The sequence below is a fragment of the Bos indicus genome, chromosome 24 (genome assembly GCF_029378745.1).
Source record: "Bos indicus isolate NIAB-ARS_2022 breed Sahiwal x Tharparkar chromosome 24, NIAB-ARS_B.indTharparkar_mat_pri_1.0, whole genome shotgun sequence".
Lineage (NCBI taxonomy): Eukaryota > Metazoa > Chordata > Mammalia > Artiodactyla > Bovidae > Bos > Bos indicus.
In genome coordinates this window covers 41182977-41207978 of record NC_091783.1, presented here as the reverse complement: position 1 = coordinate 41207978, position 25002 = coordinate 41182977, and the positions used below count along the sequence as shown (strand labels likewise).

The 25002-nt window shown below is 42.6% G+C and overlaps 1 protein-coding gene across 6 annotated transcripts in view; it reads right to left on the bottom strand.

Annotated features, from left to right (window-relative positions):
• Positions 1-25002, bottom strand: part of PTPRM (protein tyrosine phosphatase receptor type M) — a 666464-nt gene that overhangs the window by 134490 nt on the left and 506972 nt on the right. For all 6 annotated transcript variants that reach the window (XM_070778532.1, XM_070778534.1, XM_070778533.1 and 3 more), the window contains 2 exons: positions 5050-5201; positions 219-293 (listed from right to left, as the gene is read on the bottom strand). In XM_070778532.1, the coding sequence (XP_070634633.1) occupies positions 219-293; positions 5050-5201 (227 nt within the window). The remainder of the gene's footprint in view (positions 1-218; positions 294-5049; positions 5202-25002) is intronic.

The following is a 25002-nucleotide window of genomic DNA, read 5'->3' as shown; positions in this document are numbered from 1 at the left end:
TAAGCAGGTCAATGCAGAGAAAGTAAAAAGAGAGAGAACAGTGAATGATTGATGAAAGGCCCCCCCTCCCAGTCTTCCCGTAGAAGCCACAGAAAGCATCCGGTTACAGCACATCAAACACAGTAAGCTCCTCAAGCATCTTGGGCAGCAAAGTGAGCCCTGGGTGACTCTGAGTGCTCGGGGTGATGAAGAGATGCAACAGCGGAAAGATCTGTTACCTGGGTAATAGGAGTTGGGCACCGATGTGCTCAGGGTGTTGGTTTTCATGGTGAAGGACGATGGTGAAGACACAGCTGTAAATGAGAGACAGGCGTGTCAGTGGGGGCAGAGAGGCAATAACCTGAAAGTACGGCCCTGAGGTCACGCATGAGAAACTGGGCTGGGTGGACTGTGGACCACAGAAACATCAGAGGTTCACCTGCGTCTCTGTGATGGATATTGTCCCTCTCCACCTGCCCTGCGGACTTACTTGTGCTTTAGAGCAGCGGTCCCCAACCTTTTTGGCCCCAGGGACTGGTTTCGTGAAAGGTAATTCTATCATGGACTGGGGGTGGGAGGGATGGTTTGGGGATGATTCAAGCACACTGGATTCGTTGTGCACTTCATTTCTACTATTATTACATCAGCTCCACCTCAGATCATCATCCTGGAGATTGGGGACACCTACTTTAGAGGACACGTACCCTTTCACCACTTAAAAGATTTTCTGACCCCACAAATGAAGGAAAATACCCACAACCACAGCCCCTTTCTGGATGCAGAAATTCATTACTCTCCCTTTTGACTCCTAGCCTTTGCTTGTAGGGAGTTTCCCTAGTGGCTCACACTGGTAAAGGATCCGCCTGCAGTGCAGGAGACCGAGGATGGATCCCTGAGTTGGAAAGATCCCCTGATGAAGAGAATGGCAACCCACTTCAGAATTCTTGCCTGGAGAACTCCATGGACAGAGGAGCCTGGTGGGCTGCAGTCCATGGGGCCACAAAGAGTCGGACAGAACTCAAGCAATGAACACTTTCACTTTGCTTGTAGAATTTTACCAAATGCTCAGCTGATTATTTACAACTAAGAGGATGAGAATGTGTCTACACATGGCTTTTGGAGAATGTTCCAAATGTCAATGTTTTTGCAATTTTCTAAATCCTCACCTTTCTCCTATTGTAGACACTGAGAGAACATTTCACAATATTCTATTTTATGAAAAATAAAGATGTTCCATATGTGTTATTTTTAACATGAAAGCTGCATGCCTACATGTTGGCCTATTAGGCCTTAAATTCTTAAAAACCTGCTTATTTTCCTTTGAAATCTTCCTCTGAAACACTCAAGCTTTAACTATTTACACCTTCTCTTTCCACTGTTATTAAGAGGTAAAGCCAACCCCATCCAATTTATCTGATCCCATTGAAAGTGGATATTTCCTATTTTTAAAGTAGTTTAACTCTCTTCAACATCTTAATTGATTAGTGCTTTAAAAACACTTTAATTTCATTAAAGCATAAGGATAAATGATTTGAATGTGCTTAAGTGCACAGGCTGGTTGATGTAAGTCTAAACTTTAATTCCTCCAATGTAGTTACATGGCTTATTTGATGCTGACATCCTGATCAGAACACTAATTAATACCACTTGTGTGTGTGCTCAGGCATGTCTGACTCTTGTGACCCCATGGACTGTATGTAGCCTGCCAGGTTCCCCTGTCCATGGGATTTTTCAGGCGAGAATACTGGAGTGGGTTGCCATTTCCTACTCCAGGGGATCTTCCCCACCCAGGGACTGAACCCGCATCTTCTGCATTGGTAGGCAGTTTCTTTACCTGCTGAGCCACTGGGGAATCCCTTAATGCCGCTTAAACAGGTGTTAAACGGGCCACTACCAACCAAGTCCCTGTGGTGATTGCATCTTATCTTTATTCTGAGGACACGCTGATACGTTTTCATTCTCTTGGAGTACTTCCCTTTCAGACAATGGTTTTTCCTGTGTTTATGTTTTAAAAGTACCGAATTAGTAAATGACGAAACTGGAAACTAGGCTGCCTGTCATTTATACTTTGCTAAAATAGAGAAGTGTCACATTTATGATGCATGTTTATGATAAATCTCCAGGAAAAAAAAAGAGAATGACTGATAAAAATAAGGAAGTAAAATGCCTGTTACCTGCTGACATTTGTATTTGTTTCGTAAAAATGTGCAAAATACAATGTGCAGATACAAAATAACTATGTCTATTTTCACCTTTAAAAAATGTATTTAGAAACTTCTTTGTATAAAGATTAAACCCACCCCCACTCTCCATAACTACTTCCCCCTTGCTTTCTGCACATCTCCTGTTTGCTTTGGTGGACAGATTATTCCACACTGTTATAAATGTGCTCAGACTTATTTTTAAATTCTCCAACCTCAGTTTTCTCACTGTCTCATTCCTAAAAGGTACTCACCTCCCAACCCTGAAAGATCTCAAACCTGCCCAGGCTTGCAGTGGTTTAAGGCTAGAAGTCTAGTGGTCCAATGAGTACATTTCCTGAAAGTTTCCTCCTCCAGTAATTGTTCTTATGCAACAAAGGCATTGGGCTTCCCCGGTGGCTCAGTGGTAAAAAATCTGCCTGCAATGCTGGAGCCACAGGAGATACTGGTTTGATCCCTTGGTGGAGAAGATCCCCTGGAGAAGGGAATGGCAACCCACTCCAGTATTCTTGCCTGGAGAATTCCATGGACTGAGAAGCCTGGCGGGCTACAGTCTATGGGGTCGTAAAGAGTTGGACTGAAGTGACGCAGCACACATGCACGCACAGCACACGTTAAAGGCGTTAAGAGAATGTGGTGATGATGGAGTTTACCATTAGGGTCCCTGTGGATGGGATTCCATGAGACCCACCCATTGCTCAGAGAGTGGGGAAAAAAAAGCTTCTTCCTGTATCTCCTCCACTGGCTGCACTGATGGGAGAAACAAGTAATCCCTCATGGCCAGCAAGCCCCAAGCTGCCCCCAAGTCTGCAGCAGCCCTCTCGATAGGAGCAGTTTTGGATTCCCACAGATACATTCATTTTTAAAAAAGGCAATGCCAAACTAAATACCCTACCCAGAGGCAAATACCTTCTATTGCTCAAACTTCCAAAGCCTAGAAACTCTTAACGTAGGTTTCTGCTCTTTGGGTAAGTAAGCCCAGGTAAATTTATTTGTGAGCAATTTCACCATGACACAGAAGATTTGGAACATAAACAGGTGATCCTGGAAAGAGAGGACGTGTATCCGAACGGTCCCTCCACACCGATGTTCAAGAAGTAACTTGTTCAGTCGTTCAGTCCTATCTGACTCTTTGCAACTCCATGGACTACAGCGCACCAGGCTTCCCTGTCCTTCACTTTCTCCTGGAGCTTGCTCAAACTCATGTCCATTGAGTTCATTGAGATGCCATCCAACCATCTCATCTTCTGTTACCCCCCAACACAAATTCTCATCTTGTGTGTAGTGGGAAGGACTTCTCCCCTCAACCCTTCCACCCAACAAATGCATCCTCAGTTGCTTTATTTTGGCAGTGAAATGCATTACATACTTTCGAAATGAAAAAGATAGTATTTGCTACAAAAAAGCAGAGAAAAGTCTCCAAAAAAGGAAGGAATTTGTGGTGAACCTAAGGAAGGAATTTGTGGTAAACCTAAGTACCCCAGCAGAGAAGGCAATGGCACCCCACTCCAGTACTCTTGCCTGGAAAATGCCATGGATGGAGGAGCCTGGTAGGCTGCAGTCCATGGGGTCGCTAAGAGTCGGACACGACTGAGCGACTTCACTTTCACTTTCACTTAAGTACCCCAGATTCTGCCACCTACACTGAAAATAACACAAAAGGGCAAAGGACAGTGACCACGGATGAGGAGTGCGTCCCACCCGCCCAGGTGAGAGCGGCGTGTGCTGAAGTCCCATGCCAGACAGTGGGGGTTGCAGGTGGATAAATAAATGTAGGACCTCTACCTGGTACAAGGTGGACAAGCGTAGCCACTGTGGAAAGAAAAAAGCAGGCCTTTCTATGAAGCTTTGCTGAATGTTGGGGGGAAAGGCAGGTGTGGGAGGAGACGGAGAAGAAGAAACCACATTGTGTGTGATGTGGGGAGGGCGCTGGCGGAGATGCTGATCGGAACACCCCAGGAGGGTGGTCAGGACAGGCGTGAGCACTGCACTGGGACCAGCCCTCTTCCAGCGGAGGCTGAGGGTCTGTGCCAAGCCCCCGCCTGTATTTTTATTACTGTTGGTGACAGCTCCCCTTAATCCATCCCGTTGTTGTCCAGCATCCTGATTTAATGCAGCCAGGGTCAGCAGCAGCCTTTGGGCATGAATTTCATGAAATGAGGAGACCTCTGACCTTGAACCCAGCAGGGCTGGGAACCACATCATCAGGCACAGCTTGTGGATTTATCTAGGTCCCCAAAAAGATCACCAGGGGATGAGGCCAGAAATACTGTCTGTATTTCCAACAATCCTTGTCATTGTTAGCTTCCTCAAATAGTGCCCTGTACCTGGATGGCAGGTGGTAGCACGGGAAGGTGTTAGCTGAGCTCCCTTTACCCACCTGGTGTGAGATGTAAGCCTTCTGAAGTGGAAATACAGTTTAACTTATTAATTGCCACTAATAGCCCTGTAATAAAGGCAGAACGTGTCAGCTAAACAAATAAACAATTAGCTTGTTACTGCCATTTAGTGAGCTGTTTTATAACAGGCTTCCCCCGTGTGGTTCCACACCTGGCTCGCTCACAAACAGGAGCTGAGGAACAGCAGGGAGGGTGGGAAGCAGGTGCTTCTGTGGGCGGGGAGGGCCGCCTTGGTGTCAGAGCTCTCAGGTCTTTACAGACACGTGGCCGTGGTTGCCTGTGCTCTGACCTGGTCCCGTTCCCCCCTCCCGCAGCATCGTTCCTAAGCCGCCGTGGCACATGGGGATGTGTCCAGCATCATCTGAAGGGACTGGCGAAATCAACAGGGCCTAAGGATTGTCTAGGGAGGTTTTGTTTCCTAACCCCCGGACCCCAGAGGTGCCCCGAAGGCAGGAAGGGCGCCCACTCACATCTCCCGTTGAGGTTGTGCGTGTCCATGAAGGAGAAGGCCTCGTCGCAGCTGGTGCCCTGCTCGGCATAGCTCTTGTCCATGGAGCTCACCATCACCGTCATCTCCTGCCGTGTGCTGCTCATTGTCTCCTTCCGCTTCTGGGCCAGTTTCCTTGGGACAGAGAGTTCATTATGTAGACACACGCAAGGATGGACCATGTGCCCTGACTGACGATTGGAACCAATGGTGTTCACGCTGGAGTGCATGAGTGAAAGGAGGAGGCTGCCAGGAGCCTGCATGAGCCTGCATGAGCCTCTGACCCTGCATGAGCCTGCATGAGCCTCTGACCCTCAGATGGCTGTGACATGGACCTAACCCCAAATGAACCCAGAGTGGTTCTCCAGCAATGCTGGTCAGCAGGGCCAGAAGGAAAAGAAAAGGCAAGTTGTTGGCTTTCCTGCAGGTCCGCAGAAGAATAATCCCCGGGCTTCCCCCAGCCCCTTGGTGAATGAGATGCAAAAAGGCCTTGGAAGGCAGGGAGAGCTCCAGGTCTTTGGGAGACAAAGGTTAAACCTTGGCCTTTGAATCATTCTCATTAACCACCAGAAGCTCATAATCTTTTAAGTTACAGAGACCAGGACAAAAGCTATAAAACCGAAGGGAAACTGACATTCACATACATGCATAAAACACACTTTATAGCTCTTACTACTGGAGGTTTTTGATGCATTCAGGACAGACAAGAATAGAATTAGTGATGCTTAAGAAGGTATAAAGCGAGAAGCTTTAAGAAGACCATAACACCGTAAAACCAAAAGTACGATGTCCTAAATATTCTAATTCTGCTTAAGCACTTAGCAGCGTTTACACAAGAAAACAGCAGCTATTTCCAGTAAATCATCTTGACTCTGACTGACCCAGGACACGGCACAATTTAAAATGAGCCGCATAATCAAAATCACCCCCATATTCGGTGATTACTAATGCAGTGTGAGGCATTGACAATATCAGACCATATGGATAACCTTTATTTTCATTTCCAAATGCCACATAATCCAAATGCTTTCTTGCCTGTAGTTATAATAATCTTTTGATTCATACTTAGAAGGCAGAACATTAATAAGTTGCCCCTTTTTTATTGCTAAAAGTTGTTGTGAAAAAAAGATACATTTTTAAACAGAAAAATGAAAATGATCTATAACTTCTATGACAACGTTAAAGTTGTAAAGATGGGAATATAAATTGGTGTAGCTACTGTGGAGAATGGTATGGAGTCTCCTCAAAAATCTAAATAGAGCTACCATATGATCCAGCAATCCCACCCCTGGGCATATAGCTGATGTATGCATTCCAATTCTAAAAGATACACACGCCCCATATTTATAGCAACACTATTCACAACAGCCAGGACATGGAGGCAACCTAAATGTCCATTGACAGATGAATGGATAAATAGAGATACATAATCACAGGCAAGAATACTGGAGTGGGTTGCCTTTTCCTTCTCCAGGGGATCTTCCCAACTCAGGGATTGAAACCTGGGTCTCCTGCATTGCAGGTGGATTCTTTACCATCTGAGCCACCAGGGAACTCCTCCCACCACACACAATATCTGAATATTACTCAGCCATAAAAAAGAATAAAATAATGCCATTATGCAGCAACATAGGTGGATGTAGAGATTATCATACCAGTGAAATCAGTCAGAGAAAGACAAATATCACATGGTATCGCTGATATGGGGATTTCCTGGTGGCTCAGATGGTGTAGACTATGCCTGCTATGTGAGACACCTGTGTTCGCTCCCTGGGTCAGGAAGATCCCCTGGAGAAGGGAATGGCAACCCACTCCAGTATTCTTGCCTGGAGAATTCCATGGACAGAGGAGCCTGGCGGGGTACAGTCCAGGGGGTAGTTTATACATGGAATATATAAATGATAGAAATGAACTTATTTGTAGGACAGACATAGGCTTACAGATATAGAAAATAAACTTATGGTTATCAAAGGGAAGGTGGGAGGGATAAGTTAGAAGTTTGAGATTTACATATACACACTATTATATATAAAACAGGTATCCAATAATGACCCACTATACAGGACATGGAACTATAGTCAGTATCTTATAATAACCTATAATGGAAAAAATCTAAAAAAGAATATGTATATTCATATCTTCATATATATATATATATATATATAAAACTGAATCATTTTGCTGTATACCTGAAACTAACAAGCATGGTAAGTCAACTATATTTCAAAAAAAATTTTTGAGATTATGCCTTTACAGTAAAAAGCTGTAAAGATTTTGCAAAGTAAGCGGCATGGTTCCTCTAGGTGCCAGCTTGCTGAACCTGCTTGTCTTCCCCAGGGCCCCCCTTTTCTCCAGACCATCAAGTGAGTCTGAGAGGCAGAATGCGGGCTTGGATATTCTCAACAGGTGTTCTGGGCAGAGGCAGCACTGACTCCAGGTCCACAGCTGCAGTTATGACAATACGATTTCTCTCCACCTCCAAGTCTGCCAGCTCACTGGAAAAGCACTCTTAAGCCAGGTTTCCCCAGGAGCGCTAAAGTGGAGGCCGGAGATAATTAGTGCCATTATTCAGGCATAAACGTCCCCTTTTTGCTGGAATTTCTTTAATGTGCTTCGGGCTGATTTATGCAGATAATTGCCTCAATATTCTCTTCTGTTCTGCCTATGAAGAGAGACACGGTCAAGTTTGCCAGACCTCCCTCCCTCTCTGTCTTCTCTTGTGTTTCTCTAATCCTTTCAGGTTAGGAGATGGCAGTGAAAGTGCTTCTTACCCCTGGTGAGATGAGGTGGTGGAGGGGGTGTGTGTGCAACAATAAAAGCCAAGCTTGTACCAGAAAGATCTTTCTCCTTTCTTACCTCCCCGTGTGTGAACTAACTTCAGTGAGGTCGCGCTACACACCCCACTGCTGATCTTCCTGAAGCACAAAAGATGGCCATTAAGGACTGGTGAGAACCTACTAAAACCAAGCAGAGGTCCAGTCTGGAGACACAGCTTTAAGCTCATGTCCATTAACCATACACTCTGTGCCTGTGAATTGTTAAAACCCGCCTCCCATGTCCTCAGCAAGCCTTCCTGCATTAACCTCACCATTTGACCACAGACACAGATGTCACTGGGAGCCAGGCAGACCTCACAAGGGAGTGAAACAGGTCTAAGATGATAAGGAGTGGTGGGTGCTGGAAAAGTGGAAGGGGAGACAGCCACTCAGCTCCAGAGGCTGGATGCCCCATAGAGGGCCCAGACGTTGTAAATCAGGAGAAACCCCAAATTCAGATTTTATAGGAATTGAATTTTAAGTATTGTCAAATAATTCAAATTAAAAAATTAAAAAGACTATGTGGTCCACAGAAAGATGTTTTTGGACACTTCTGCTCGCCACTAATACACACTTAGGAACTTAATTGTGTTGGAAAGGAAGAGCGTGGAAACCGCCATACAATGCACAGCTACTGTGTGGCACTGCTCTGTAAGCACTCTCTCATTTAATGCTGCTGCTGCTGCTGCGTTGCTTCAGTCGTGTCCGACTCTGTGCGACCCCATAGACGGCAGCCCACCAGGCTCCCCCGTCCCTGGGATTCTCCAGGCAGAACACTGGAGTGGGTTGCCATTTCCTTCTCCAATGCATGAAAGTGAAAAGTGAAAGTGAAGTCGCTCAGTTGTGTCCAACTCTTCTCGACCCCATGGACTGCAGCCTACCAGGCTCCTCCGTCCATGGGATTCTCCAGGCAAGAGTACTGGAGTGGGGTGCCATTGCTTTCTCCGAATTTAATTCTAGTGACGGTAAATAATCTGCCTGCAATGTGGGAGACCTGGGTTCGATCCCTGGGTTGGGAAGATCCCCTGGAGTAGGAAATGGCAACCCACTCCAATATTCTTGCCTGGAGAATTTCATGGACAGAGGAGCCTGGCAAGCTAAAGTCCATGAGATCGCAAAGAGCAGGACATGACTGAGCAACTAACACTCTGACTTTTACTTTTTTCAACCTGGTAAGAGCTATTCTTCTCGTTTTATAGATGAAGCTGAGTCTCAAGAAGTTAAACTGTCCAAATTGTGGAGGAGCTGGAATCACACCCCAGATCTCTCTTGACCCCAAAGGTACTTATTCTAGAACAATGTGCTTTGTCTAACAAAGTATTTCATTAATTTACATTTCCATACAAGTTACATTATAATTTTCACCAAATTGCTTTCAGGTGTGAATACTCCATCACCTCATGACTAAATATTATGCACTGTAAAAAGTAGAAATTAACAAAAAAAAGTAGTTGAATTAACAATTGTCATAGCAAAGCATTAGAAAAGAGTTTATCTACAACCTACTAATCAAAAGTAGCTTGCTTGGTCACAGACATTATGAGTCACTGCTTGGGATTTTTGGTTTTTCCTCATGTACAATTAAACACTGTATTCCATAATTAAGATGGTTGAGGAAGGTTAGATTTAGAATTGAGGGTTGGGAATGACTGGATAAATTGAAATTTATTCTCTTTCTTTTTTTCTCTATTTCTCTTTTGGACTTTGTGTTTCAGATCTGGTTTTTTTTTTTTTTTTTCTCAAGTGAAAACTTCTAAAACTGTCAGAAAAACATTGTGAACTTAATGAAATAGTGTTTTGTGCAGGAAAACTCCTAAAGTGGAGGCAATTTTTCTTTGCGATCTTATCTAAAGACACAGGTAAATTTATTTTCCATTTTGATTTTTAAGAAATGGTTTGTCTGAAATATTTAAACCTCCAATCTCTAAATTTGGATTGCATGAATCTCAAAGACCTTAGTAATAACAACAAGAACAAAATGTTCTTATAGACGTCAATGGAGCATAAAAAATTAAGGAGAAGACTTCGGTTTCTTGTTGGGTATGAAGGAGCTTGGAGGTCATTGCTCTGTCCTAAAAACAAGTAAAAAAGCTGAACAGACAATTGTTTGACTTAACTTGTAAGATAATTGATGTCACAGGGCAAATGACTGTCCCTCGAATTACAAACATGCAGATATGGAGAATCACAACTCACCAGAGCAGAAACGCACGAGCAGAAATCTATGTGAGAGTCAGCACTGAGGCCGAAAAACCCAAACTGTAATTGAATTACTGGAGGCTCAGTGTGGATCAGTCTGAGACTTAAAAACTCCAGCAGGGTCCAGACTTAACGGGGACCTCACACCTTTTTGAATTTTATCTTCAGGAGCCCTACCTGGTTCTCAAAGTAAAGACTGGAGGAAAAAAAATCACCTCTGGCTTTCAGCAGCAGGAGGAGGAAAGTAGCCAACTTGAATATGTTCAAAGCATTCTATGCTTTTTAAAATAGTTGCCCTCAAGAATATTATTTTCCTAGAGGCTAACCTGTTGTGATTTTATCAGAGCCCTACCCAATCTAGGGGAAGGAAAGTTATCCAAACCCAGCCCCTTCCAGCCATCCTGTCCACCCAAGGAGGGGGCTACTGAAGTGCCTGTGAAGGTCACAGCTCAGGACACAAATTCACTAAAAGGTTGAGACCCAATTGTGGGTCTCCTTGCCTCTCCAATAACTTACTATCATGTGACTAAAGACCTATTTGCAGAAATCCCTTTTCCCTGGTACATCAAGTCTGGACATCAGTAAAAAAAATTACAAGGCAGACTAAAAGGCAAACAACACAGTTTAGAGACAGAGGAACCACTGGGATAAGGCTCATATGGCAGGGATGGTGGAATTATCAGACTGGGAATTTAAAATAACTATGAGTTATAGGCTAAAGCCTCTAATGGATAAGAAGACAACACTCAAGAATAGATGGAAAACAAAAGAAGCAAAAACATATTACCAAGTGAAAGAGACCAATCTGAAAAGGTTCACTATACTTTATGCTTGGTTTTGCTGTAAACCTAAAACTACTCTAAAAAATAAATTCTATCAAAAAACCCTGTATGCGAGACAGCAAAAGAGACACAGATGTATAGAACAGTCTTTTGGACTCTGTGGGAGACGGAGACGGGGGATGATTTGGGAGAATGGCATTAAAACACATATAATATCATATAAGAAACGAATTGCCAGTCCAGGTTCAATGCAGGATACAGGAAGCTTGGGGCTGGTGCACTGGGATGACCCAGAGGGATGGTATGGGGAGGGAGGTGGGAGGGGGGTTCAGGATGGGGAACACGTGTACACCTGTGGCAGATTCATGTTGATATATGGCAAAACCAATACAATATTGTAAAGTAAAATAATAATAATAAAATAAAAAATAAAATAAAAGGGAGGGAATGTAAAACAAAAAACAAAAAACCCTATAATACTGCTTGGGAAAAAATTAAAAGGGAGGAAAAACATAGTTATAGCCCTAAATTTCCCAACTAGAACAAAAGAGAAGGAAAGAAATGTGGGATGAAGTCAAATGAAAAGGATGGCCCTTCATGAATATTCTATTCAAATATTTCTCTTATATTTCTTTCCTGGCATAAAAATAAAAACAAGAAACAAGGGCAAGGGAAAGGGAAGAGAAATCCTTGGCAAGTTATTAACTATGTGACAGGCATGAATCAGAGTCGGTAAAGAGAACATGGTGAAGAGCGATGTCTTCAGCATCATGTCCTATGGGAGAAGAGTAGCAGGACAATGGCCACCAGTTAGGAGACCCAAGTGTAGCACGGGTGGGGGAAAAACAGAAATAACTCTTCCTTCTCCTTGTTTCCTCCCTGAACCTGAACTGAGTGGTGTTTCTCAGAGGATCAGGATGGGAGCAGATTTAAGGGGAAGGAATACAAAGGTCAACTTCAGTTCAGACCTTAGTCTCACCTATGGTTAATTGCAACTCAGGGTTATAGGACATGATTCTCCAACGAGCCTGACTTGTCCATCTCTATTAGAGGCCCTGCCATGTTGGGTTACACCAACAGAGACTGTGACAGACAAAAATTGGTAACACTGACCTGAAGGTCAATGCTTGGTTATAAAAAAGGCGTCTTCATTTTAAAATGATCTGTCATTTGAAATTCTACAGGGCAGGCAAAACTTGAGGATTTGCAGATCGCATATAGACATAAGGGAAAGGCAAAAGGCTTTCTGGTTCTGGATTCTACAATTAAGTGTGTGCTTCGACTTAATTAAGGATGGGGGCAGAGGCTGGAACGGAGAAGAAGTATTTAATTTTTCCTCACAGTAGGGAAGAAATAGATATTGGTTGAGTCAAAGAATGCATACATTATACCAAATTGCCCGGATTCAGCTGAATAAACCTCAATGAATAGGGAGCTGTCACCTCAAAGATGGATCTGTGAGGGCTACCAGATGATATTGTTTTTAAAGGTAAAATGTTAAGGAAAAGGAAACAAATGGTCCTATGTTTTAAATATCAATATTTTCAATGCAAAAGTACCATCACTACAATAGCTGATAGAAAAACAATGAGGGTAACAATTACCGAAAGTTCTGTAGGACTTGAGATAAATCAGAGATGTTACATGCGTTAACTCTTAGTTCTCACAACAACCAGTGAGGAAATTGCTATTATTATCCCAGTCTTAAAGAGAGGGAAATTGAGGCATGGTGGTGTTAAGTTGCCCACGACCACATGGCCAGACGACTTGAGACCTCTGGCATAGTTTCCTGCATTGAGATAAAACCATCTTCATAAGACTCAATGGCATCACTAAACAAACTTTATTGGTTGCTTAAATTCAGACACAGAAAATAAAGGCTGGTTTTCCTTACCAGCTAGGATTTGCAGCTGTCAACCAAGGTAAGAGCGTTCTTTTTTAAAGATTTTTTTTTTTTTTTTTTTGATGTGGACTATTTTTGAATTCTTTATTGAATTTGTTACAATATTGTTTCTGTTTTATATTTTGGTTTTTTGGCTGCGAGGCATGTGGGATCTTAGTTCCCCAACCAGGGATTGAATCTGTGTCCCCTGCACTGGAAAGCAAAGTCTTAACCACAGGATAGTCAGGGAAGTCCCTGGATTGTTCTTCTAACAAGGCTGCTCACTGCATCATCCCCTGAGAAACCACTACATCCATGTCTTGTAGATGCTCATCATCCACCCAGCTGCCTTCCAGTTCTCACTGACTAGTACACATGGCCTGTGTTAATCACAAAGAAAAGAGTTTCACATTGAGACAAGTCAGCCTTTGGATCTTGGTTAGGTCTTTTTCAGAGTTCACCTCTTGACGTTGTGATGGGATGACCTGATAGGCTGCTGTGGCCGCTGGCAGACTGGGAGAGGGCCTTAGACATGGCTTTCCTCCCCAGCAACTGAGAAGTGGGGACTGATTTCATTAGTTCAGTTCAGTTCAGTTGCTCAGTCGTGTCTGACTTTTTGCGACCCCATGAATCGCAGCATGCTAGGCCTCCCTGTCCATCACCAACTCCTGGAGCCTACTCAAGCTCATGTCCGTTGAGTCGGTGATGCCTTCCAACCATCTTATCCTTTGTTTTCCCCTTCTCCTCCCCCCTTCAATCTTTCCCAGCATCAGGGTCTTTTCAAATCAGTCAGTTCTTCGCATCAGGTGGCCAAAGTATTGGAGTGTCAGCTTTAGCACCAGTCCTTCCAATGAATACTCAGGGTTGATCTCCTTTAGGATGGACTGGTTGGATCTCCTTGCAGTCCAAGGGACTCTCAAGAGTCTTCTCCAACATCACAGTTCAAAAGCATCAATTCTTCAGCATTCAGCTTTCTTCACAGTCCAACTCTCACATCCATACATGACTACTGGAAAAACCATAGCTTTGACGAGACAGACTTTGTTGGCAAAGTAATGTCTCTGCTTTTTGACATGCTCTCTAGGTTGGTTATAATTTTTCTTCCAAGGATCAAGCGTATTTTAATTTCATGGCTGCAGTCATTGCAGAATCTGCAGTGATTCTGGAGCCCAAAAGAATAAAGTCAGTCACTGTTTCCACTGTTTCCCATCTATTTGCCATGAAGTGATGGGACCAGATGCCATGATCTTAGTTTTCTGAATGTTGAGTTTTAAGCCAACTTTTTCACTCTCCTCTTTCATTTTCATCAAGAGGCTCTTAAGTTCTTCTTCGCTTTCTGCCATAAGTGTGGTGTCATCTGCGTATCTGAGGTTACTGATATTTCTCCTGGCAATCTTGATTCCAGCTTGTGCTTCTTCCAGTCCAGTGTTTCTCATGATGTACTCTTCATAGAAGTTAAATAAGCAGGATGACAACATACAGCTTTGATGTACTCCTTTCCCGATATGGAACCAGTCTGTTGTTCCATGCCCAGTTCTAACTGTTGCTTCTTGACCTGCATACAGATTTCTCAGGAGGCAGGTGGTCTGGTATTTCCATCTCTTGAAGAATTTTCCATAGTTTATTGTGATCCACACAGTCAAAGGCTTTGGCATAGTCAATAAAGCAGAAATAGATGTTTTTTCTGGAACTCTCTTGCTTTTTCCATGATCCAGCGGATGTTGGCAATTTGATCTCTGGTTCCTCTGCCTTTTCTAAAACCAGCTTGAATATCTGGAAGTTCATGGTTCACATATTGTTGAAGCCTGGCTTGGAGAATTTTGAGCATTACTTTGCCAGAGTGTAAGATGAGTGCAATTGTGCGGTAGTTTGAGCATTCTTTGGCATTGCCTTTCTTTGGGATTGGAATGAAAACTGACCTTTTCCAGTCCCGTGGCCACTGCTGAGTTTTCCAAATTTGCTGACATATTGAGTGAAGCACTTTCACAGCATCATCTTTCAGAATTTGAAATAGCTCACCTGGAATTCCATCACCTCCACTAGCTTTGTCTGTAGTGATGCTTCCTAAGGCCCACTTGACTTCATATTCCAGGATGTCTGGCTCTAGGTGAGTGATCACACCATTGTGATTATCTGGGACATGAAGATCTTTTTTGTATAGTTCTTCTGTGTATTCTTGCCACCTCTTCTTAATATCTTCTGCCTCTGTTAGGTCCATGTCATTTCTGTATTTTATTGTGCCCATCTTTGTATGAAATGTTCCCTTGGTAGCTCTAGTTTTCTTGAAGAGATCTTTAGTCTTTTCCATTCTATCGTTTCCCTCTATTTCTTTGCATTAATCACTGAGGAAGGCTTTCTTATCTCTCCTTGCGTTTCTCTGGAACTCTGCATTCAAATGGGTTTATCTTTCCTTTTCTCCTTTGTCTTTTGCTTCCCCTTTTCACAGCTATTTGTAAGGCCTCCTCAGACAACCATTTTGCTTTTTTTTCATTTCTTTTTCTTGGGGATGGTCTTGATCACTGCCTCCTGTACTGTGTCACGAACTTCCATCCATAGTTCTCAGGCACTCTGTCTATCAGATCTAATCCTTGAATCTATTTGTCACTTCCAACGTATAATCGTAAGGGATTTGCTTTAGGTCATACCTGAATGGTCTAGTGGATTTCCCTACTTTCTTCAATTTAAGTCTGAATTTGGCAATAAGGAGTTCATGATCTGAGTTCATGATTTCATTAACCTATCACTTAAGACTACAGCTTTGTTTTGGGTCACCCAGTGGCAAAGATGACCTAGACTGCTCCACTGACTGGTCAGGGTGTCTGCAAGGGACACAGGCCAGGAAAGAGGAACAAACTCAGTGGACCTCTTAGGCAAGTAGCTGTTAGGTTATCTGTCCACACGTACACACACATAACCATAAGCATTTCATGGTGAAAAGGCTCAAATAATGAGTCATATTATACAAACATGATGAAAAATTAGCCTTTCTCAAACTTAGAAGCTGTAAAAGAAAAATTTGGAAAAGGTTGACTTTCATTTAAAAGAAGTTGAAATTACATGTATTACAATCTAGAATCACTTCAAAAATCATGTATATCTTTCATATGACTCTGATGATGTCAATTATCACAAATTACAATTAAAAAGGTACTAGGAAAGTATTGTTTATTGTGAGAAAATTCACAGACTCATATGTTGAACAAACACGTGGGGACAAAATAATTCCAATACCCTGTGTTTTATTTTTGGCATTAACAGAATTAGGAATGGAATCTGCTATTTTCTGGAGGGAGTCCAAATACCCAAAGCTTTTTAACAGTAGAGTGTTTGATAAAACTTGTCCTCCCCCTTGAATTTCAAAGGAACCTCTGATTGGAAAGCATTATCTGGATATGGTTAGGGAGCCATCATTTTTATGCTCAGCCAACAGGTATTTTACCGTGCTTCTCAGCAAATGTTAGTGTCCACTGTATGAGGGCTAGGCTTTTAATTCTTTTGCTTGCTGTATATCCTGTCCTAGAACTATACTAGGACAAATATTTCTAGGGGACTTCCCTGGTGATCCAGTCGTTAAGACTCCATGCTTGCAATGCCAGGGGCATGGGTTCGATCCCTGGTTGGGGAACTATGATCCCACATGCTGTGTGGTGCAGCCAAAAAATAATAACATAAAATAAAGAGCTGTCTTCTACTAGAAATCTAAAGACCTGTCTTCCACTAGAAATCAGGTTCTACTGTCAGCTAAGATCTGTCGATCAAAGGCAATTAAGAAAAAAAAAAACATACTCAACTTATACTTGTCTATATTTGTTCTTTTTATTTATTTTAAAAAATTTTTTATTGAGGTATGGTTGATTTACAGTATTATATGTTTCAGGTATACAACATAGCAGTTCACAATTTTTAAAGATTATGCTCCATTTATAGTTATTATAAAATATTGGCTCTATTCCCTGTGCTGTATAAGGTATCCTTGCAGCTTATTTATTTTATACACTGTACTTAATATCTCTTAATCCCCTACCCTTATCTTGCCTCTCCCCACTGGTAACTGCTTTTCTCTGTATCAGAATCTATTTCTTTTTTGTTATATTCACTAGTTTGTTGTATTTTTTAGATTCCACTTATAAGTAATGTCATACAGTATTTATCCTCTGCCTGACTTATTTCACTTAGCGTAACACCCTCCAAATCAATCCATGATGTTTCAAATGGCAAGATTTCATTTTTAATGGCTGAGCAGTATTCCATAATATATACACAGCTGTATGTTCGTATATGCATGTGTTTACACACCACATTTTCTTTCTCCATTCATCTGTTGGTGGACACTTACACTGCTTCTATATCTTGCCAATTGTAAATAATGCTACCATGCACGTTGGGGTCATGTATTTTTTTTTTTTTTTTTTTGGTTGCTTGTTTTTAAATTTATTTTTTAATTGAAGGATAATTGCTTTATAGAATTTTGTTGTTTTCTGTCAAATTCCAGTTATCTGATTCAACATATTATTTCCTAATTATAGAAATATAGGATGAACATTACTGTGTGTGAGAGGGACAGATAAGAGAGACTCTGACTCTGATGCACATCTAATCAATCTGAAGGTCCCCGGGTCAGTACTTGGAACTGACACGTGCTGCCCATGGCTAAATCCTCTAGCTTCTAGTTCATGTTAAGAATGGAAAGGACCCTTGGCAAATGTAGCAGCTTGAAAACATATAACATGGATGAAGATGTTTTCCTTGAATTTTTCTAAGTGATAAAGAGGAACTGAAAAAACTCCCACAACTCTTGCTTTGGGCTAACTTGAACTTAACATTATCCCTATAACAGCCCAGAAGGAAAAACCATTGGGTAAAACCTGAAATACACTTAATGATCACTCTCCATTCTTCCTATCTGCTCGGGTCTCTTCCCCACTTCCCTGGTTATTTTTCTGACCAAACAGAAATTCCCTGTGAGCCCAACTTTTTCCCTACACTCCCCACCCCCCACTCTCTATCTGGCCTGGAGCGTGAGAGCTCCTGTTTTGTAACTGTTTGATGACAGTGTCAGCTGCCTCCTCTGAAAAGAGGCTTCAGAGAGGACCAACACACACACACAGACACACAGACAGGCACACACACACTCTGCTCTTCTGACATACACATCTTCCACTTGGGAGTAACTCACACTCATACAAGCATCTACAGTACTTTCCCAGACCAGCTGAAGATTCTGAAACATTAAAAAAAAGTCAGCAGTAAAAATAATAGATGCAGGATCTGTCATCCTTAGTAATATTTTTGTTTAGTTTTATTTCTCACATCAGGGCCATATGAATCCAGGGGGACAGGGACCAGCAACAGCACAGAAAATAGGAAGCGGGTGCAGCCCTCAACAGAGCAAGATGGGAATAACGTGGCATTAGTGCGAGCCGGTCCCTGCTCAGTTGGCTAATGTTGCTGAATTCCGTGTGTGCACATTATCTTGAAATTTAATGCTTTCAAAAATGTCACTCTTCCGCAAGACTAAATTGGTATACTGTTTATCCTCCATCAGACTATAAATAAGAGTGAGAAAGAGGAATTTTTAATGTGTGTCATACCAGAATAGCACCTCCAGTTTCCTCTTGAAGAAGTTTGTTAAGCTCACTAAAAAATTGGAGTGCTTGTCTAATAAAAACAGAGCAAGCCACTGGTGTCAGCACGCAGGGAAACTAAAGTTCAATAAACAAGAAAATAGTGTGTTCTGTATCTGAATGAAGCAGGGACTTTATCATAAAAGCCAGGTGACCTCTTGGAGACACAGAGCTAAGTATCCAAGAAGTTCATAAACATGCAGGATGAACATTTTCCACAAAATAACTCTATTCAAAGTTAAATAAATATAATAGAAATACAATATAATGTAAATATAAAAAATAAATATAATATAGATAAAATATAGCTGCTGGTTAATTTATTCAGGGGTAAATACAGCCTGATCCTTTACGGGCTCTAGCAACCTGCACAGAACACAACAACCAAGAGCAACTGTTTGAGAAGCGCCAGCTTTACTGTTTCATCACTTACAGGCATTACTGTGGTCAGTTGGGACTGTGCAGGTAGCTCAGGGGTAAAGAACCTGCCTGCCAATATAGGAGATGGGGGTTTGATCCCTGGGTCAGGAAATGGGCACCTACTCCAGACTCTTGCTTGGAGAAGCCCACCAATAGAGCAGCCTGGCAGGCTACAGTCCATGGGGTTGCAAAGAGTCAGAGAGGACGGAGAGACTAAGCAACAACACCAGTGGTCAGCTGACTAGTCATCTGACCTTTCTAAAACATCAGTTTAGATACCAACCACTCTTCCCAATTCAGGTCTATCTTTTCTTATTAACTGATTCTAAACAATGGTCACTTTATTGAAAACAATCATTTTCCTCATGGAAAATATAAAAGTCATTCTTAAAACATTTTTCATCTGATTTTTAATTCAGTTCAGTTCAGTTCAGTCTCTCAGTCGTGTCTGACTCTTTGCAACCCCATGAATTGCAACACGCCAGGCCTCCCTGTCCATCACCAACTCCCGGTTTTGAATTAAGTTTCTCTTTTGTATAGAACAAGGTAAGGCTAACTACTTTGTTTTAGTACTTTGGTACATTGGTAGGGAAAGGTTCTTACTTGTTATGAGAGATGTGAAAAGGAAATAATCTGGCTTTTATATACTATTTCTTTATTATGTATGTGTATATGGGGGGTATGATGTGAAACTGGAATTTTTTTCAAAATTAAAATGAATTCTTCAAAGGAATACAAAAGTTGTACTAAATTATCATATTTAACCAAGTTGTGTTTCCCCACATACTCACTAACGCTCGATTTCAGTCAAAAACATTTGCCAATTTGATGTGTAAAACAATGGCATCTCATGTTGTATAGATCAGCATGTACCTGATTACATGTAAGGTTGAATACATTTTCAAATGTCACTTAGCCATACATTGATATTCTGTAAGTTGCCTATGTATATTTCATACCCATTTTTACATTTCAGTTTGTCTTTTCTTATTGATGTCTAGATTTGTTTTTATAGTTAGGCCACTAGTACTTCAATATATAAATATTAAGAATATTTTCTTCTAATCTGTAGCTTGTTTTAAAGTTTTGTTTATGGTGTGCTTGGGTATATAGAAGTTTACGATTATTTCCATGATGGTTTTAGGGCACTCCTTACTCTGAGATCACTTTATTATATGCAGTGCTCTTTCTCTTCTTAGTGACAGAGACAAAGGGGATGGATTAGATGTGAGGCTTCTCAGGTTCTGCGTAAAGATAAGCAGACAACAACTTTCAAGAAGGTGGTGAAAGCAGCTGACACAGGTCTAGAAGGAACCAGATTCACCAAGCACCCCTGTAGCCAGATCGTGTTGTCTAAATGCCATCACCCACTGAAAAACCCTAAGGTTTCTTGGGGAAATGTCCATTTTCACAGGGCAGACAACGCACTAGATGAGTTGAGACCATCCTGTTGGACCAGACAACATGGGAACTCACAAAGATTTCTGGAGTCATGTTGAAAGGACACAAGAGACAACCTGAAGGGGCTCCTCCGGCCAAAGAGGAGATGCTCTGAACATGCAAACACTAGTTACTGTAAAGTGTTCAAACACATTAAATATGTTAAAATCCCTCAGCCCATAATGGTACTACTTGTTATGACACCAATTCATTCTGAAACTGGAACATACAGGGAATGAATTAAATGTTTATCTCAAGTTTCCTATAGAAAATACATTTCAAGATAACCAAACATTTGAGCCAAGACAGCATTTAATAAATATGGATGCAGTGATGGAATTAGGATGTCACTGTTTTGAAACCCCTTAAAAAATAATAGATCTAGGCAATCATCATCAGTAACTTTAAAAACCATTAAGTGAAAGGCTGACGTGGAACTTTATAACGCATGGATCAGGTTGGCAAAAACAGCACCCAGTAATCAATCTGAGTGCTGCGTGCTTTCCCATGCAGCATGACCGTGAGCAGTTCCAACCAAAACAAGGAGCCGATTCAGTTCCCGCTCTCGCCCAGATCACAGGAAGCACGGGTGATGAGAGGGCAGCCTAGATGAGAACACGTCAACCAACTCAGAACATGGGCGATTCCACAGGATGAAGGGCTCATTCAACAAACAAACGAGGGCGGGCAGAACAGGGGAGTCCACGTTGTGAATGAAGACACACCTGTGAAAGGCAAAAGCCAGGTCTCCAGTCCTTTACTTCATTTATTCCAAACCATTCTGACCAAGACCTCCAGCTTGACAAGCTCAGAGTCAGAACTAACTTTCATGGGGACAACTGGGTTTTTTCTGTGTTTCTGTGGAAATTCATAGAAAAATGAATTGAGATGCATCTGCCATATGAAGCCTCTGAAGTGACTGTTCCGAAGGCTGAGTTCAGAAGTAACAAAGAGGCTGATTTCTGCAAACAGAAAGATAGCCTTCCTTTTAACTGAGCACTCATCCTGAAAGGCGGTTCTCCTTTTCCTCATTAACCGTCTTTCCCCTTTTCTTGTGATTGAAGAGTCACGTGATTTAAATAAAAATCGAGAAACTGAGCCAGCTCAGGTGACGGCTGTATGATTCGTAGGAGCAAATAACGCAGACATGAAAGACATTCTTCTGCAATGTATGACAGACTTTCAAATTATCCTCCTCTAACTAATTAGCATTTTAGAAAAATTGGGTTTAATCATTAAAGAAGCCATCTGCTTATCCAGGAGCTGTCTAGTGAATACTGCTGGCAACTTTCAGGGGAGACGTACCTGGCAGGTACTGCATTTTCTTTTGATTTCTGAAGCAAAGAGAAAGATGGCCATCCCCCTTCCCACCCCCAACTAATTCAAACATAGTGACCTATCTGTGTGGTGCTATGGTGTGCCTCACACACTTCAAAGAGTTAAGGGGGAAGAGACAGGGTGGGAGGTATTTGAAAGCTTCCCTTTCATAGATTATACACACAGAAGAGGTTCGTGGCTTTGTTTAATTTACAGATCACCTACCTCCCCATGGAATGGCATGACACAGACTTATACGGCACTTGACGTAAATCACAACTGGTATTGCGAGGGGTACTGTCATGAGCAGTTGGGACAGTGAAGACCTCTTGGGGGTGGTGCCCTGCTGTGCTCAGTTGCTAAGTTGTGTCCAACTCTTTGACTCTCTGAGACCCCAAGAACTGTATGGAGCCCGCCAGGCTCCTGTGTTCATGGGATTTTCCAGGCAAGAATACTGGAATGGGTTGCCATTTCCTTCACCAGAAGATCTTCTGCACCCAGGGATTGAACCTGTGTCTCCTGCATCGGCAGGTGGATTCTTTACCTCTGCACCACCTGGAAAACCCCTTGGAGGTGGGGGGAATAGCAAAAACAGTCCAAATCATCCTCAGTCACACACATATTTCTTTCTCAGTCCTGTGATTTGGGGTTGTGTGCAAAGGAATGTTCTACCATGAAGGGTCTTGCTCCTTGGGTCATAGGGAGAATGCTCAGGATTTCATCTGCTGAGGAGGTAGAGACCTACAAAAACTATGTGAAAATTCTCTGCAATATTTGGGGCTCATATGAAGATGGAGAGCCTGGAAAACTATTTGCTAAAACATCTGCTGGAAAGATGGGTTAAATTTCTACTCAGCATCTCTAGGCCACTGACTTGAAGCTCCCTTAACATTTCATTCTGACAAAATACAATCATTAATTCTTATAATTACTATCATACGGCTATGCATTTCAGAGTTTATAATTAGTCAACCAACTTTTAACCAAACACATTGGGTTTGAGCTTCCTACATACACAGTGAAGGCCTGGAGTCATTCCATGGAAAGCTCTGGAGGTGAAGCTGAGAAGTTGAGATGTAATACTTAGACAAGAAAAGTTACGCTGAGCAGAGAAAACTACTATAGGGGATGAAAGTGAAAGCATGGAAGAGTTAGTTGCTCAGTTGTGTCCAACTCTTTGCGACCCAATGGATTGTAGCCCGCCAGGTTCCTCTGACCACGGGATTCTCGAGGCAAGAATACTGGAGTGGGTTGCCATTCCCTTCTCCAGTGGATCTTCCTGATCCAGGGATCGAACCGGCGTTTGCTGGTTCTTTCTTGCAGGAAGATTCTTTACCATCTGAGCCACCAGGGAATTCTCTCTCATTGCTTCAAACCTCCACGAGTCTCTCCCTCTCTTCTGTCAGGCGAATGCCTCTCATTTCACCAACTAAATAGTAGCAATCAGAGGACACGACATCCACACCCCACTCCCTACTCCTTCCTCCCCTCCCCCACCCCACACACAGTTTGCCAGTTCTGGGTTTCTGTATGAAAGACACAGAACATTTCTCAAGTCTGGGTCTCCCCACGTGGGGAGAGCAAACCACCTACTTGTAGGGTGCTTCTGAGGATTAAGTGAGAATAACAAGGGAAGTGCAGCCCCTGATGCTTGGGAAGGACTCAACAGTTACGGGAAAACAAGACAGATCCATTTCTAGAAGCTGATTGCTACTTCAAATAACTCGGCTGTTCTTGGGTATTTAAGAATCCATAAAAGACATCTTTTGCTCTTTTCTAATATCTATTTATTCAGCAGCTCATAAGCACTCTCTGTGAGCCCAATCATGTGCGAGCAGCTTGGGATAGGTGAAGAAGTCAGTTCTCATGTCTAAGAAACTCAAAGTTGCCAAGATAGATGGGCACAAAAGACCAGCACAGAAGTGATGAGAGCAGTGATGAAGCGTGCTCGATGCAGACTCTACATAGCAGCAGACAGCACAGGCAGATGGATTACACTCTGGACCGTCATTTCAGTAGTGCTCTTCTTCAAGTCTACTCCTACCCTCCTCTTCTATTACGAGTCCCTCTAACTGTAGCTTGCAAAATAAACACCCTCTCTAATCAGCGGCAGCTTTGGAGGGATGCACAGAAGAAAGAGAGTTCAAGTTCAGGTTAAGCAACATGTCCCTATTTTTCAAGGCAATCACTCGACTATTATTTCACTTGATTACTATAACTTTGCTCATTGGGATCTTATCTCCTAAGAGTGTCGTGCAGTATTTGATGAGCGAACTGCCCTCATTTAGATGGTTCTAGTAGTGATTATAAAGAAGATGCAGCATCCATCAGTACATCAATGCTTACATATCATCCAAAGTGCAATTGGGCTTCCTTGGTGGCTCAGCTGGTAAAGAATCTGACTGCAATGCGAAAGACCTGGGTTTGATCCCTGGGTGGGGAAGATCCCCTTGAGAAGGGAAAGGCTACCCACTCCAGTATTCTGGTCTGGAGAATTTCACAGACTGTATAGTCCATGGGGTCTTGAAGAGTCGGACATGACTGAGTGACTTTCACTCACTATCATCCAAAGTGCAATTAGGTATTAGAGACATCAATGATCTTCAGATACATAATGCAAGAGATCATCAAAGATCCCTTTATCATCTTATAAAATGAAGCAGCAATTATAGTCACAAGGTATCAAAACAGATAACCATGAGCTAGAGAAAGTCTTGACTCTTCCTCAAAGGAGGCTTCTTCAGGAGAGACTACAGCTTTTTTAACTCAAAATAACAATATGGATTTAGGGAACCCATTCAGGTTTCCCAGGTGGCTCAGTGGTAAAGAATCCACCTGCCAATGCAGGAGATGTGGGTTCAATCCTTGGGTTGGGAAGAACCCCTGGAGGAGGGCATGGCAACCCAGTCCAGTATTCTTGCCTGGAGAATCCCATGGACAGAGGAGCCTGGTTGGCTACAGTCCAGGGGGTTGCAGAGAGTTGGACATGATTGAGTGACTGAGCACACAGGGAATCCATCCACTTCATGCTGTGTTTTTCCTGATTCCCTCTTGACAGTTGCTCCCAATGAGAGATTTCTACACGAGCAATGCCCCAATCTGGCCATAGTGAGCACTAAGTATACATTGTTTGCTGCTGCTAAGTCACTTCAGTTGTGTCCGACTCTGTGCGACCCCATAGACGGCAGCCCACCAGGCTCCCCCGTCCCTGGGATTCTCCAGGCAAGAACACTGGAGTGGGTTGCCATTTCCTTCTCCAGTGCATGAAAGTGAAAAGTGAAAGGGAAGTCGCTCAGTCGTGTCTGACTCTTAGCGACCCCATGGACTGCAGCCTACCAGGCTCCTCCATCCATGGGATTTTCCAGGCAAGAGTACTGGAGTGGGGTGCCATTGCCTTCTCTGATACATTGTTTAGCTTTCTCAAAATAGCAAAAGAAAAATGAATCTCTGTGTGTG